Raw genomic sequence first — 17,743 nt, forward strand, 5'->3', positions numbered from 1 at the left:
TTATGAGTCAGACCAGTGTCTCTGTGTACAGAAATCAGAATGTCGTTCAAGCACCGAGGGATCAAGTAAACCTTCATTTTTAAATCTGAAAAAAAAGATGGAGTTGGAGGGCCACAAGCGTGCTTCAACCAGCCAGTCACTTGCATTGTATGAGAGGTTTGCATGCTTTGCTTCAGCACATTCCCACCTGAGCCCTCCAGAGTGCATGCAATGTGACGGGCTCGAAAACGGAAACCTGGAGCATGCAGCCCTTAAATACAGCGTGGCTGACTCGCTGCACACAGTAAACTGTGACAAATCAGCAGATAACTTTCACTTTTCTGCCGTATCTCAACATCTGCGATAGAGGCAAGCCCCTCCCCCCCCAAACATGTTGGCACACAAGCACATACTGTATCTACTACAGGGTCTCTGCATAAAAATCAGGTTGAATGGAAATGCCTAGTAGATCCAACCTCCATGTATTTGCCTTATAATCGCACAATGGTTTGTACTTTGCCAAGTAGAGCATGCAGTTCCATGCCTACTGCTCATTTATGTTGGTACTCCATGAAATATGTTAGATGTTCATCCTGACTTGTGATGTGCAGGGTATTGTGTGACTGTCGTGACTTCCATAGGACCAGAGCTTACATATAACCGTCCAAGACTCCTGTGTTCACATGTCCCTCATCTAAAGTACCTAATCATTCTTAATTCTCGAATTTTAGAAAACAGGTGATGGAAAAGAGCAAACAGTCAGCATACAAACCTTTTTTTTTTAGGCAGTGAATAAAGGGACATTTTTTATTTGAGTTGACTTTTTTTATGCCACACTGATGCACATTGGATCTAAAACTGAGTGCTCTACAAAGACAAAAACATTACATAAACAAAGTGATAGATATAGCTAATCTGGATTATAGCATCAGCAAATTAAGTCCCGTTACTGTACTGCATTTGATTCACAACATACAACACAAGACTGAAGGTTTGACCATTTCCATTTTCACAGTAGACGACGGTGAGACACATGGCTACCTCTACACTGCCCCTCGACCCTCCTAACCCAAAATCAATTAGATCCGAGATGTTTATTGAAGCCAATCTGTCATTGAAGCCTGTTCAGTGTGTCAGAGTTTGGCTGGTGCAGAATACAAGTACTGTATATCAATACATATATATATATATACACATACATACATATATATCTACACCTTAATGTAGAATAGTGAATGTATGATGAATTGAAAGCCAATTTATTTTCAAAGCTGCCCAAAAGGATTTTGCAGATGTCCGTCTGTGTGCGTGAAATTAAACTCTTTATTTCCCCTCACCATTCCGTTTGCCATTTCATCCTCATGTATTTGAAAATCTAGCCTATTTTTTTTTATATACAAGAGTTGAACTAAAACTGCCAAAAAAAAAAAAAGAATGTATGCAAAACATTCTGTCACTTTGTTCAATTCGCAGCCGGACAGCCATGATAAACTGATGTACAACTCTTCCTATTTATGGACCATGTCGTCAGACATCGCTTCTATTCATTTTGAGTGACTGCTCTTTTTGTACTTTGTCCATTTGTAAAAATTGTTTAAAATGTTTATACTTGATTTTCAAACTGCCTTTTTTGTACATTTAACTTTATAATCAAACAAGTGCAAGCTTTCCCCATGGTGTCTTGAAGACCATATTGTTGTAAAGTCTGCAATTGTGTGCTAGCTTTATAAGAAATATCAGCCTATATTGATGGTTACAAATTATTGTGTGGGTGTGCATGTGCAATCTTTTCTTAAAAAAAAAAAACCCTAAATAAATTTGATATTTTGTAATGTTTGCATGGGTGATTCAACTTAGACAAATTGACATAAACGTTTATGAGAACCATTTATTACAGCCGTAATAGATCCTAGACGTTAACCCATAAGAACCTTATTACTAACACAAATGTAATATTTTAGCATGCTTGTACTACCAACTGTGGAGGACAGCCATTAACACAGATGATCCACAAATCACTAGGAAACACTCGGCAAAATACAGTTAAAAAAAAAATATTTATATTTTAATTACTCAAAAGACAACATCAACTTGTAATTAAGTTATAAGTGAATAAAACAAGGTCATTGTAGAAATGAAAATGAAACATTTCCCACTTCAGGACCAGCGTGGATAACTCGGAACAAGTCAATTATGACATTACGCTGAACATTAATCTACTTTAGGGAATTTTAACAGCAGACAGGGTGCATTGTTTTATCATATATGAAACAGTTTTTGGTCCCTGATTTGAGTCTGTAGTCGGACCTCTCAAACTGCATAACTCAATACACAAAGGCTATAAAAATAAAACTTAGCGTTTGCAAAACTTAACTTAAGAGAACTTTCTTCAATAAAGTTTACATATACAGTTTTTAACATGGCAACTCAAGAGTCAGAGGCAAACAAACCGCTCGTCATCCTACAGGTAGAAGAGGAGGTCATCCAGCTTCATGCTGGGCTCCCTGTGGATGCTTTGACCCACAAGAATAGCCAGCTTGTGGGCATACTGGCAGGGAGCGGGCACTCTGATGATCCCCTGAAGCACAGAAAAATAAACCACAATTTTGATTCCCAAAAACACTGACCGTTGCTAATGCTTTATTGGGCTAAATGTTGGCGCTGATCAGTTATTCTTAAATATCGGAAATTCAATAACAGGGTGTACCCAAATATATAAAAAAGAAATGCCCACTCCTGATCTGAAAGTGTTTCAACTTTGGAGAAACTAAGAGTACAGCCATTCAGGATGAAACAAGCTTATTAACGCAGCGATTTCAAAGCTAGCCTACCTGCCAGTTGTAGTACATGTGGCACAGCTTGTAGGTGATCCGCTGCATGTGATCGGGCTTCAGTCCACTGGTGTCGTACACAACATTGTAGTGGGTTGGGGAGACGCTTCCCATGCGGACAGCCTGGCTCACAATGTAGAAGTCGTACCTGGCAAACAAAAGGTCACAACAGTTAGCCACTACAACAACAACATTTAAAACAAATGCAGGAACAGCCAAAAACCAACAACATACCACTCCGGACGGGTGACCTCTGAGTCAACGATTGTGCCCGGGGGAGGGTTCAACACTTTGCCGTGGATTTGGGCAAAAAACCTACTGTTGAGGCGCTTCTTCACCACCACCACACTCAGCTTGGGCCTGTGACAAGCAGATGCAGAGGCTCCATAAAAAAAAAAAAACTGTCAATTTACAAATTAGTTTGAGCTTTGTTCAACTCCACCTAAATATGAAAAAAGTCCACATTTAAACCAGAGTTGATGGCATTACTTGCGTTTCAGCATCTGCCCAAGGACAGGGAGGTGTTTAATGCGGGCGATTATGTCTGATGAACTACTTATAAGTGCAGCAGCTTTTTGAGCGCGCTATTAACGACGAAAACCTTACTCGTAATCCTGCCCCATGGACTTGATGGATTCGATGATCTGTGCAACCTCATAGTTGACGACGCTGTGCAGCTGGCCGTCTCCCACTCCATCTCTGTACACGATGATGCGTGAAGGCAAGCAGTTGTTGAATTTCAGGTAGTCCTTCAGTGCACCTGGAAAACAAACACATTTAAGACAGGTATGCAAACATTGTTGATAGAGAATTAATGTCGTGGAAATGAATCTTGCCACATAAAGCCAGCTTCAGTCCATCCATGATTTCCTGGCCCTTGTGCTGGAACACGCACTTTGAGTACCACCTTGACAAAGACATTAGAAATGTCACAATTTAATGGTTGTGCTATGGCACTCAATCAAAGACTGAGGTAACCAATACAACTATTGTAAAGCAGACTTTTGCAGCCCTCTTCAGGCTGTAGACCAAGGTACAGTCTGGAAAGAAACAGTTGTAGAAACTAACCTGCTCATGCACTGATTGAGGCTGGCCACCAGAACTCCGATAGACCTTTTCCCAGCAAGGGTGTCATGGTAGCAGTCAATGCCCACAATCATCAGCTGTTTGAGCTGCACAAAAGGTGAGACATCAGTACAGATTTGCAATGTCTGCGTTTGTACCCCCCACCCTAAATGGACTCAAAAACTCTGGTGAAAACTAAGGAATCCCTTCTCTCCTTCAGCTTTGGACAAAGAAATTTAATTTCAAGTAGTTGCAGATAACACATTCACTAACCCAGACCTGTGGAACAACCTAACAACCTAATGAGTAACATATGGGTACAGCTACACAGGTTTACAAGCTAGCGCTGATAAACAGTAGGGTTAATATCCACAATGCATACCTGAATCAGAAAGAAAAAGAATGTGAACGTCATATTTATGTCTCAAATATGGGACAAACAAGCATCAGGCCCCCAAAACATGATAAAGTGAATATGGCAAACATGCATGAAGAAAAATCATTTCATGCTACTTTGGACACAGATGGATTTTTGGATGTCTGTCTATTCGATGGTCTAAGCCCGGGTCGGCAATCTGTGGCTAAAAGCTGAGTCAGCTAAAAGTTTAGTCCCATTTCTTGCCAACTTGATAACTACAGTTTTTAGTTTTGCTGCCTAAATGTAGCACATTTGCTGCATTGACATTACTGCACACATGGAAACATTTTCCGAAAGCAGTCTCTCTCATCATTTAAGTAAATAGTTAAAGAAAACACTCATTCATCAATACAATATACTTTAAAAAGCAACAGAGCCTAAAGGGACTGGTAGAGGGGGGTTGAAATGTCACATGCGACTGCAGGTCTCTAAATCAGAGGATTTCATTAATTTGTGTGGGTGGACGACATGCGGATACGGACAATGCAGAGAAGATCCTCACAGCTCTACTTTGTTTTACCTTCATTAAAAGAATCAAATGTGTTTTAGGAGGTTTTTTTTTTGTTCTTCTGAGAGTAAAGGTTGCCGACCACTGGTCTAAGCCTTTGTGCAACCAGCTCCAAATCAATTAACAAACCTGATTCAGATTCCTCCACTTGTGACATCCTGTATAGTGTCTTGTTTAAATGCGACACTGTGATCAACATTTGTAAAACATTTAACGACAACAGTTCTATTCTTTATCTGCTCTAAAACATCCGACGGCTTAATCCACTCGACTACTACTTATCTTGTATTCCCAAACGCGCCTAACCTCTTCGACGTACAAATGAATGAGAGTGCACATGACTTACAGGGATTTCCACAGTCCAGAGCTCTCCTCCCATCTTGCAAGCGATCTGAAGAGCAATCTTGGTTGCCACAGTCATGAGTGACTGTTGTCTGCTGAGGGTACGGGCAACCACACACTGGCTGGGAGTAGGGCAGTCCACGCAAAGGTACTTCTTGACGCAGTCGTACTTGTCCTTCCTGTTGCTGGAGAGAACCACCACCACCTAACATAGCAACAGATGAAAGGTCTTATACTGCTTAACAACACAGCATGTAAACCTTACCGTTCATCCATGGTTAACAAGAAATGTCAAAAGCACCGAGTAAATAATATGCAAAAGTAAAACGTATGAAGGTTATCTGCACCTCCACGTTAATGCATTGTATATTTAGTCACTAACCATCTGTGTTTCGGGTCCAACATTGTGCTGCAGGGCTCTGAGGAGAGACTCCTGATGATCATTGTACTCGATCCTAAATAAAAAGACAGCTTGCAATAATTAAATTACAAAACCAATTTTACCAAAAATAAACATTTAGTTAGGCAACAATACATTGACTAAGAAGAACAAATCATTAAATTATGAAGCTTTCATTACTAAATAAAACATTTTAAAACATTAAAATATTCCAAGTACTGGAGAAAAGTTACATTATACACTCAGTAGCCAGTGTATTATGTGGGCCAAGCATTAAATCCTTTCCCCATGAAGGTTAGAATGTGTGTATTGAATTACAACTCACACCTCCAAAATTATCATGAAGTTGAATCAACCTCTTTAAAAGAGTTTTAACAATAAAAAGCTTAAAATTCCAGGATTTCATTTCTCTCCCTCATCGTTCTTATGCTAGAACTCACATGACTGCTCTTTTCATGCGGATATTGAGTGGACCTGCGACTCTGTTGAGGGTCTGCAGGAGGGACTGGGCCTCGGCCTCGTTACGCTGGGTGTAAAGCATAATCCAGTTATCCAGTGGAGGAGCGCTGATCAGAGGCAGCCCACGCATCTCTTTGGACCAGTCTGCTGAATTGGGGTTGTAGCCATACTGGGTGACACAAATTATGATGTTAATCTCTCAATTAAGAGCACATAAATATAATTCATTTAAGTAATTCAAAAGAACAATTTTCTGTAAACACAAGCATATTATACCGATACTGGTCCCTGTAAAATCCTCTCCGCTGGAAGGACTCTGCCAGTCAGATTTAGGAGTTCCTTATCAAAGCTGAGTCTCCACTTATCCAACTCCGCTTGTGCGTCAGTATTCCTATGAAATAATGTTTCGGAATTAAATCAAAGCCTTGCATTCTAACTTCCGTGCATATGAACAGTTGAATTACACAAGCTGCTGAGATGAGGACCACTTCAACGGGAAACAGTGAGGATACATATTTAAAGTAATTACAGTATCAAGAACATGGAGGGAAATGTCAAGAGTAAAATGCGACTATGACTCTTGCGGCAATAACTACACAAAAAGGCGCAAAGGAAAATCCCCTACCTCTGTATATTACTGACGAATCTGTTGAGGCGTCCCTCCCTCGCATCTGGTTCCAATTTGGTGTGGGTGCTCAAGTCCTTCATGATGGTGTAGTCAGCTCGCATCTTGTCAGTCAAGCCTGTTAAACAGATTAGGTTTTCATTCAAAGTTATGATAGATTTCACTGAATGGTTAGTTTACCATGGATGACATCCAAACAGGCCAACTACCGTCACCAATAACCTCAAAAGGACTTTGATGTTGTGATCACAAGATTATGCCCGTCACAACTGAAAACAATTGTGTAAAAAGTATTCCGTACATGGTAAACAAAACTCATCAATACACATCCGATACCACAGCCATAGGTGAATTAAGTCACACACACACACGCACACGCACACGCGCGAATAAGATTGTAACCTGTAAGGAAGCACAGCTCTGGGATAAGCATGGCCGGGCCAGGAGGAGGACCTCCAGAAGGACCCATCTTCTTCACATGGCTGACCAGCAGCACCTGGTTGCAATCAGCAATGTCCAGGTTGTATTGCTTAGAACAGAAAGTATGAAAATGTGAGTGCACACCTGAATAGAAAGTAGTCATGAATAAGGTTAATATTTAGGTGCATAACTTACTAGACTTAACCTAAAAAGCATCCCTAAAGATTTAATCTGTTTACTGAGTCTACATGCGTTTCCCTCTCTTTGGCCAAGTCCTTCAAATGGAGAACTTGCCAATACGAGTTCAAAGCAACATTATATGTGTGTATGCATCAGTGTGTATCTGTTGACGCAGGAAAGCTTAATTCACTTATTGTCCAGTTACACAAACACTTCTGCTGAGTGCATGACAGCTACCGTCTTGTAGTACTCCTTGAATGAAACGTCCTCGTCTCCCTTCGTGAATGTGTTGATGGGAGTGTGATCCCACGCAATATCATCAATCCTGTAGGTCTTGTTGTTGTACCTAAAAACATGACAGTGGGAGAAAGACAAATACGATCTGATAAACCACATCCCTTTCATGCTCATTTGTGCATATGAATCCAAGAATGTGTGTGTGAGAAACATTGATCCTACTTGGTGAGGACTACGAGTCCAACAAGCTCCTTAGCGCAGAGCTCAGGGAAGCGTTGATTTCCAACCTTCTGCCTCATGTTGGCCATGAAGTCTAGGACCGTCTCACTACGCAGCACCTTGTGGCTCACGTCAGTGCACAGCATGATGGATGTCTCATAGTGCAAAATGGTGGAGGTGTAGCCTGGCCAGATGGTCAGCCTAGGACAGACAGATTCACTTTCTTCATCCCAAATCTAATAAAAGTTAGTTTCCATCATTGATGAATGCCCATTTACTAAACTCCACTACAGATTACTTGGCTTAAACTATTCTATTGGGACCATGATTTTAGAAAATGAAAAGATGGTCCTTCAGGTCTTTGCTACTTCTAAGAAAGCAGCAAACCACACCGACTTAACTTCTTAGTCTACGTTTACAAAAGCAGGACGTAAGCTCATTAAACCTCCCCAAGAGCAAATATGTTATTTATTTTTTGAAGAACACAGAACTGTATTTAAAACTGTGAAACAGTATATTTACAGACTGCTATACAGATGCACCAGTCATTAGCTTTCATATTCGACGCTCGTGTCACATCTAAAACAAATTTACTATAATTCTGGAACTATAGTCTGTGGTAGAGCTGTACAAAAGAAAACAATGAGGTAAATGTATCGACTTGTGCTGTGGGATGTTGAGTGGATCATTGGGGTTGTAGAAGTTGCGTCCAATCTGCTGCATGCCGAGAATCTTCAAGATCCTAAAGAAATGAAGTAACACCATTTATGAGACATTTGGAAGTTTCCAAAGACCCAAAATGCCGTGGTGAATGTTATTGGCGTCTAAGCTTTTTTTTTTTTTTTTTTTATATAAATCAGATGTAATGAATTACTTCCAATTGAAAACGCACCAGCCATAACCATATTTACACTAATCACAAGCAAATCCAATTTTTGGAGGATATTTCATTATATTTAGCTGAAGCATTTAAATATTTCAGTTCTAACGGTGAATTACGTAAGACCCGAAAACTGGAAGTTATTACCTTCTGAAAATAATGTTGTAAAACTGAATGCACACTGGTGATGAGGGTGGCAGTTCATTCGTCAGGGTGACAGTGATCTGAACCTTCTCTCCATTCCTCGTCTCGCTGTGGAGCACTGTCTCCTAAACACAAGGTTAGACAATCAAGTACAAGAAACAATCACAAAATGTTATGATTTACCAATCACACCTTCCATCCAAAATAAGTAACAATAGAACCGTCAAATTAGCCAAAAAGAGTGAGCGGGGCCAAGAGTGAGTGTGGAGAGATGCAACTAACACTGGCATGGCTTTGTTATATTACGCAACATCAAACTATATCAGTGGTATCGTCTCATCCTATCTCTTGTTTTAAGATATATCAATACATTGTTATATTAAAAAGTCAAACTCCAGTTAACTCTGGTCTAAAAGGGTGCAGGCTACTCTGAGGACTTGTGAACTCCAAAAGTGACAACCATTTCTAGTGCGATTAGCCATAAGTTTATTTTCCCCCCTCTCTTTAATTCCACATGTTTTGAGGATCAGAATACCTTGTTGGGCAATCTTAGCGGTAGAAAAAGCAGAGCTCCATCAAAGGTGCGTGCTGAGCCAAGCGTTTCCCCGTGCTGGAAGAGGAGGGCGGCTCTCAGACGACGAGCCTCCATTGGTGGGTCGAAGTCCACATGGTACTGATACAGCACCCACTGAGGGCGGGACAGGATGCGAAAGAAGTTCGCCTTCAACCGAATGGGATCACCAGATGTTCCTGAGGAAGCAAACACACAATTTTACAGAGTAATATATAATCTTCTGCAACAATTATAAAATGTATATTTGTTGAATGTGTTAGTGTACGTTCATTTTGAATGACTGACCCGTCTTTGAATCCTTAACATGCACCATAGCCTGCCTGGTGTTAACCCCAGCATCGTCAAAATCCCGGCGGCGTCCACCTCTTTCTCCTAGCTTCATCTGCTGAAATCCAGCTGAAATCTGTAGAACTGCTGATAAAAACAAATTGAGTCAGTCACAACCATGATTATGAATCATTTTAACATTAGGCATACATCTGAAATAATAAGTTACAAGAAATCGAGGGAATTATATATTTGGCAAAACTCAAAAAATACATTTTTTTTAAACTCCTTGTCAAAGATAACTAATTTTCCTGCACTGTATGCCAGGGTTTACTTTTCTCTTGGTGTGGGAAGGTGTCGACCAGAGGTCCGCAACCTAGTTTATATGAAGTGCCATTTTTTGTTATATTTTTATCGGTGTACTAGAACACATTAAAGGCCAACATTAAGTTTAACCATGACAACATCAAAATTTTAATCTAGTCACATAATAGCAACATTTATATCAAAAATGTCTCACATAATCAGAACATGTAATGATGTCTGTATACGAGAGCACTACACAAGAAGGCTGCCCTCTAACATCTCCATAAAAAACTCTTGCACTTATTGCAAGTATGCCAATGATGGCACGTGTCTAAGGTTGCCTACCCCTGGTGTAGATAATGTACTACTTAAAAAAAAAAGAAAAAAAAGAAAGTTCAGTCATGAATGCACCACTCTGAAAGATGTTTCTGTCAATCCACATTTGTAATTGCATTTCTATGCAGACTTGCAAAAGCAAGAATAGCCATGATCATTTGACATGAGACAGATATATCATGACTGTAACTGTACCGTCTGCAGAAAAAGGTCTTGGCGCACTCTTCTGCCTCCCTCTACCAACCAGCTCTCCCTCTGCAGGTGGGGGAGCTGGTGGTGCAGCATCTCGAGACTGGCTCTTCAAGAGAGAAAGAAAATATATTTTATCATGGACACTATTCAAACTAGGGCTGGTCAATATATTGATATTGTGATATGGTACCATGTCTTCTTAGATTTTGGATATTATAGTATATGCGTTCTTGTCCTAGATTTAAACTTAAGTCTGTACTGTTATTTTCAACCGTCAGTTGGCCACCATCACCCGCATATCATCTCCGTTCAGCCCACTGATTGGTCATGACCATCGGTTCACGCTGTGTATATGGCGTAACATTCACAAGTGCGCGTCGAGAGACAATATAGCTGTGAACATAGCAGTGCATGTACAACTCAGGCCACTTGTTGGTGATTACATGTTGCGGCTCAACTATGGCTACATCAAATGTAATTTCTCAGCATGCCTTCCGCATTTCACAGCAATAATAGACAGTCAATTTTAAATGTATCTTTTTTTTTTACAGAATATTTATATCATACATGCAAAATTACTTTAGTTTCAAAATATATATCTGTAAAACATGTCAGACATTAAAAAAAAAAAAAAAGTTACCTTATATTTTCCCCTCAACACTTTGCATTCCGTTTCAAAATAAAAGCCATCTAGTCTTTCTGTGGACATAATCCCTTAACACAAGGCTTTTATTCTGAAATTAAGCAGGACAGGGTTGTGCAAAACGCAGTGTTTTGCATGGATTTTAATGTTATAGTTTAAAAAGAAGCACACACTTTTCAACCTTAATCTGTCTGAAATAAATGACATTAAACATTTTGGCGAAAGGCAAAATTTATGTGGAAGGAAGGGCATAAGGCAACCCTGTCATTGTGGACAGCACACCTGTGAGAGATGCAGCAGTTCAATGGGGGAAACAGTCACGTGGGGTGGGCTATACCGACCACACAACCAAAATGAAACAAGAATCAGGTAGATATAGAGAGGTTAACAGTCATTTAACATAAAGATACCCAGCAATTTACAGTGCATGCGGCTCTTACCCCAGGTGCCGAAGTCTCTTGACCACGTGCTCGGCCTCTTGCTCTAGCTCGCGCCCGTCCCGTCATTTTTGTTACGTCTCAACGATGAAGCTGTCAAATAGAAAACTCTTACCATTCATACAAAGTATGGAGCAAATAACTAAGCACTAAAGAAATATGTAGGAAAAAAGATTGTCTGACAATCCTACCTGGTAACAAACTAGCCTTACGTTTTGAAAGCCGAAAGAAAAAGTTGTTAAAATGGACGTTAGTTAAGGTAATGCAACTTATTTTTGGTCAAAAACAATGTGGGACATCAACATAGTTCGATACATATTATAAATTTCTGAAATCGCAAGTCATCTCGCAGACAAGATGGCGCCTTCTAATACAACGTTAGCTACATGCGGCCTACTACTCAACCTGCTAGCTTAATTTAAGGCTAGCCACCATTAACATGCTAACAAAGGTTATCGCTCGATGCATTTTTTTTTTTTTTTTTTTAAATCACCCATGACAATGTATTATATTTTTAAGTTAGGCAAGTTCGACATGAATCTACAGTACTTCCATGTTAGGAGAAATTATTAGCGATGAAAGTTAGCAAACATTAACTTGGTTAACAGGCATGATGGATATGACCCTGCTGGCTGAAAGTGGTTATAGTGTTCATTTCGAATTACCATTAAATCAAAACTTAGTGACAAATCTGATTCACGCATTAAATGTAATGTTTATATCACCGTTATCTTTTTCTTATTCAACTCACTTTTAAAGTACCGTCCTCCTCATTCACCAGTCGACGAAAGAACGTTTTACCACAGGTGCGCCGATGACCAGCAATTTAGCGGAGGCCTTTTCACTTCAAAAATGAATACGCTTGTAACGGTTTAAAAAAAAAAAACATTTATCGAACACCTTTTTAGTTGCAATATTACTTTATAATCGATTACAAGCTCAGTTATGACCATGAATAAAGACGTTATTTAAAGGTTGCTGAAGTAGTTCATCAGAAACGCTTATGGAACTACTTTTTTGAGTGCAGTGGTCCGTTTAAACTAACGTTAGTGCTGTTGTGTGAGTGCATGTTTTTTTTAAGAGTGAGATCTCAGTGGTGACCACTAGATGTCAGCAAAGCACGACGTGCAGTATATCATGTTTACAGACTCGGGCTGTCTATGGTTACCAACACGTCTCTGATGAAACTCGGGGCTCTAATAAGCATAACTGTTGGTGTTTTATAAGTGACGGTTGATTTAACCTTTTACTGAATGAATTGGCCTGAAGGGGGCATGTAGGTAAGGCCTACATGGATTCTGGTTAAGGGTATTCATGAAAAGAAAGTATGACCATGATTTTTCTGACCGTATTGACTGACAGACCAAGTTTGAGTATTAAATGAAGTACTGAGACGTTATGATGACTTATTAAGACATGGCTTTCTTCTATAATAAGTATAGTGTGTATGTAGTTGTCATTCCCTTTCCCATCGAGTTCAACTTATGACCATGAGGAAAAAATGTCGATTCAGAGATGTAAGTGTTAAGAATGTTTTTACAAAGTAAAAAGTCCTCCTATGCAATCATTTTAAGAGGTTTCCTGATTAAAGCTATTATTTTATCCCAAACTTTTCCTCTCTTCTCGACATTCCACCAATTGAAGCTGAACTTAAACACCTCTGAGGGCATTTTTAGGAAGGTGTACTCAAGTCTGTCATGTTGAGATCTAAGAGTGATTCCCGATTCAGACCTGATGGACCAGTCTGGGAGGATCTGCTGCAAGAAAGCTGAGGGGAGATGAAGAAAAAAGCAGGGACATAAGTGTCATCAAGCCTGATTGTTGGCTGAAAAGGGAAAGTAAGTCACACGGAGAGCCACATAAGACACATAAATCCACTAGACCGATACGCATCTGACCAGATCCAATTCAACATTACACACACTTAGTACTATTTGTAGTCAAATGCTGAACAATATGAAGCATACACAAATGGCCCATTACTGTAAAGATTAAAAACAAAACATTTTGTTCTTCAAAAAACATGCTATCTCTTAAAAAACAACAACAAAGGCCATTGAAAAAGAGTCTGAATGAAAGAATAAGATGTGGTCAGGGAAAGGGGACTGCAAGCTGAGCAGTGTGAGGTTGGGAAAGGTGCACGCTGCCAGGGACGTTGATGTCGCTTCGTTGTCATATCACGTTGATATGTTCGCTTCAGGCTTCAAGCTCGCCCTGCAGCCCCCAGCGGTGTGGATTCCACGCTCACACTAATCATGCTTCTGTGAGATACTACGGCTCAAAGCTGATGAAAGGAAACATGCAACACAGTTAGCATATCAAACCGGCTGCACGTTCACAAAATACACACCCTTCATTCTTACATTGTTATCATCACAACCAAGGGCGTGACCATTACCATCCCTGTCAGGAACATGTTGTGTTAATAGTATCTGTAGATATTCATGTAGCATTCAACCTCACTTCCTGTGTCAAATGTTAAAAACAACAGGATCAAGCTTTCGTTCTACACAAATCACAGTGGTCCCATTAAGCTTGAGCTCCTGATTGCAAAACCAGAACAAGAGGGGATTCTGAATGTTAAGGATCTACCGTGCCATGATATCAGTAAGCGGGTTAGGAAAATTAGATTATTCGCTTGCCTGCCGTGGAACCTAATCTGCTCTGCATCAGTGTGCTCCTCCTTAAAAAGACGGAGGCACTGCATCACACACACACACACACACACACACACACACACACACACACACACACACACACATAAACACGTGCACACAGTTGCACCATGGGTTTCTAAGCCCATGAAGAATAAGCAGTCAAACCAAGCATCCAGTATGTTGAATCTAAAACAAACTGGTGTTCTATTTACAATGGAGACAGAACACACACATCACGGTTAGAAATCTTGAACAGTTGTCAAAATCACTGAGGTTCACTTCCAATAGCACTCCTCCATCAGAAGGAGAAGATCATTTCCAAGTAGTTTTTGAATGTTTCCTTCCCAAAACATTTCACAAAGCTTCTCTTACATTAATAGATGAAAACATTTGTTCCCCTAAATAATGAATACGCCATTAAATACCGAATAGACAAATGAATTGTGTGTGACATTGCACTAAATGTGTGGCCAGCTCAGGAAGTTCAACCTGCCTCAGGAGCTGCTGATCCTGTTCTACTCAGCCATCATCCAGTCTGTTCTCTGCGCCTCTATAACTGTGTGGTTTGGATCAGCCACCAAACGGGACAGGAAGAGACTCCAACGGATTGGCAGGTCTACAGAGACGATCATTGGTTCCAGCCTGCCCTCCATCCTGGACTTGTTCACCTCCAGAGTCAGGAAACGGGCTGGAAAGATCACTGCAGACCCTTCACACCCTGGACACAAGCTGTTCCAACTCCTCCCCTCTGGTAGGCGCTACAGGGCTCTGTACGCCAAGACCACCAGACACAGGAACAGCTTCTTTCCACTGGCCATCACTCTCATGAACAATAAATAAGTTATACTACACTATTACCACCACTTACAATTCATGCCATTGTCTGTAGGTTTATGTTTACATGTATATATACACTTTTTCTCTTGGATATATATTTATACTTATATTATAGCTAAATGTCTATACCTACATCCGTTCTACTTTTTTTGCTGCCCTTTTTATTCTTTATACATATATTTTCTTGTTTATTGTAAATTTGTGTTTGTACATTGAGAGCGGAGTGGAAATCGGAGACAAAAATAAAGCTGATTTTGATTGATTTTGATGTCTCATACATTATCTGCCTGTTGATTGTTTGAATAATAAGTAGTTTTCAAATTACCATTGTATTAAGAGAATAAATCTGATGCAGCCAACAGCTATGACAGATGACAACTGACTTATCTTCATGATAACTGAGTAAACTGCACTAAGCAAGATGCAGTTTAACGATACTGTCTCATCCACATCTGTCCAACACTAGCAAATCAGACAGCTATGAAAATAACCCTTGTAAATATAAAACCCAAAACATTAACTGTGTTCACACATTATCATCATCATAGCTTTCAAAATACAGAGCACCTTTTTTTCATAGACGATTGAAGCCCTTATCTACACTTCCTGCAAACCAGAGCGCCAAGGACATATCCCATTCAGATTCCATTTATTTGGTTTCCTGTTTATTTGATAACAAAATCCTCTGAATGGCGGCCTTGACTTGTTTGCAGATTATTTGTGTATACAAATACATGAAATATGTGTCGAAAAAGGTTCGATTCAAAAGGCAAGAATTTGTCCACTGAATAAAGTAAAGGTAGAAAGAAAACATTACAAAAGTAAATTACATCATTGTCAGTCATGTAACTGTTGGCTGAAAGAGGAAGTAATGGCAACATGAAAGCCTTTTTAAAATGTTGTGCTTGTGAATATGCGTGGTGTGTTCAAACACTAGCCAGCCCACCCTTTTTCTTGGAGAAGCAGGGGGTAAAGACAGCAGGGGAACCAGGAGGTGGAGGCCTGTGCTGACCATAGCAGAGTCCTGCAGAGGCAGAGCCCCCTCAGGAGCCAGCCACAGTGAGGATGCCATGTGATCTCTTAAAAGTCAACAAGGGTTGGTCCACAGCTGGGCTGCAGGAGAACAGAGAGCAGACACGTAGCAACACCCTCCTGCTGGGAGCAGCAGAGGAGACGGAGGACTTCCAGCCTGCCTCTGAATCTACTGTCGAGTTTTCCCCTGAAAGTGGACAGCGGGGAGGAATCTGCCCCAGTGCAGTTTTCATCATTTCAGGAGCAGTTCCTATTTTTAGCGCTCATTTTAGTTTACATACATGGTGGGATTCTAACACTTTAGATTCTTCGACAATAAATATCACACCGTCTCCGCCAAGCAAACTCCCAATCCATCTCCTCTGTGCCAAAGAGTTGCCGCACAATGGGAGCCCTGCAGATTTCATTTCCACAAAAGATTAAGTTGCCTTCTGCATCACTGAAACTTTCTTGGGGTTTGAAGTTGAAATCTCAGTGGTTATGCCTCTCTTTGTCCGAAGCATTGGTTTGAACAAAGGTGCAGTGAAGCATCGGCAGCAAAGAATCTAATAAGCACAATGTGGGAATAAAGCAGAGGGGAGTGAGCATCAAAGGCAGCCAGGCACAGCAGGACTGGCATCGGTCTGAACTCCCAACCTAGGACACTCAGCATGCTCTTCAGCAACCACCCCCTTTGGACCAGTCCTGGGCAGTAATTAAAACCATCATTCCCACTGCCTCGGTATCTCATTAGCCACAGGACCCCAGGCTTTTATCCTTGCTTGTCCAAAAATATCACAACTCCACACCAGCAAAGACGCACACCCAAAACACACGTCTGTGACATTTCTGAGCTAAACAGAGCCTTATCGAACTATCATCCAACTCCAAAGAACAGTGGGAGATCACACAAGCCTCTCTCTTCATGTCCACTGTAATTATTATTGCACCAAACAACAGAGATGATTTGAAGGGAAACTGTCACCCTGCTGTTGTTTGATTAAATCTACCTGTGCTGGAAACACAGAATAAATACATATATGAAAGAGTAACTAAATGATTTCCTGATCCTCCATTGAAGGGTTGCAAAATAGTTGCAGTGCCAACATGCCCCACCCGAACACAAAAGAGGAGAAGTCTGTTCCTCAAGAGTTCTGTTACATCGCCCTCACACACATGCCAACCACCCGTCCTCCTGCTGCACAAACGTGTGTGTGCATGTGTACTAGGCTATATGCACATGAAATGGAGTCTGCCCATTCTTTGGCAATGAGAAGCCTCTGATCTTTCAATGACACAAAGACTTGTGCAAGATGAGGATGAGCCCTCAACCGGTGTCAACATCCAGTCTGGATCGGCGGCTCTTTTAATAACAGCGGCGCATTATTTATGTGAGTGTTTGCTCAAAAAGGCCCCGATGCCACAAAAACCTTTGTAGACCGAGTCCCCGTTTCGTCCATTATGAGTCAGTGGAAATTAAAACCCAACCACAAGCTGGTTCTCAGCCAAATTCAGCTAACTGACTCTGTTTCATTGAGAAGCCTTTGATGTTAGCAGGGGGCTTTTGCACTCGCAGCGATGGTAACGAATGACACTTTAAGCGATTCTTTTTTATCTGGCGAGCTTAATGAAAGATTAATGGGTTTGATATTTTCCCTTGTTTATATTTTATTCAAAAAGTAAGCCACGGTCCTTGGAAGCTGTTAAAAGCTTCTTGGTAATGATTTTATGGATCAGTGGAAGTCCGATTATGGTCTTTGGCTCTAAACGCATTGA

The 17,743-nt window shown here is 40.6% G+C and overlaps 1 protein-coding gene across 2 annotated transcripts; it reads right to left on the reverse strand.

Annotated features, from left to right (window-relative positions):
* Positions 1-2,440: 2,440 nt before the first annotated feature.
* Positions 2,441-11,531, reverse strand: piwil1 (piwi-like RNA-mediated gene silencing 1; the record flags this gene model as incomplete). 2 transcript variants are annotated; one of them, XM_079269978.1, is made up of 20 exons in its annotated part: positions 2,441-2,557; positions 2,811-2,958; positions 3,045-3,170; positions 3,417-3,570; positions 3,650-3,717; positions 3,879-3,982; positions 5,148-5,348; positions 5,526-5,598; positions 5,984-6,171; positions 6,279-6,393; positions 6,628-6,745; positions 7,030-7,156; positions 7,465-7,573; positions 7,687-7,884; positions 8,345-8,425; positions 8,711-8,832; positions 9,243-9,457; positions 9,567-9,695; positions 10,386-10,482; positions 11,466-11,531. In XM_079269978.1, 20 exons carry the CDS (start codon positions 11,529-11,531, stop codon positions 2,441-2,443), a joined length of 2,556 nt encoding a protein of 851 aa, XP_079126104.1. The 2 variants fall into 2 exon arrangements, with proteins under 2 accessions (XP_079126104.1, XP_079126103.1); XM_079269977.1 differs by having other exon boundaries at positions 11,448-11,531.
* Positions 11,532-17,743: the final 6,212 nt, after the last annotated feature.

The sequence above is a fragment of the Melanostigma gelatinosum genome (genome assembly GCF_949748355.1).
Source record: "Melanostigma gelatinosum genome assembly, chromosome: 6".
In the NCBI taxonomy this organism is placed as follows: domain Eukaryota; kingdom Metazoa; phylum Chordata; class Actinopteri; order Perciformes; family Zoarcidae; genus Melanostigma; species Melanostigma gelatinosum.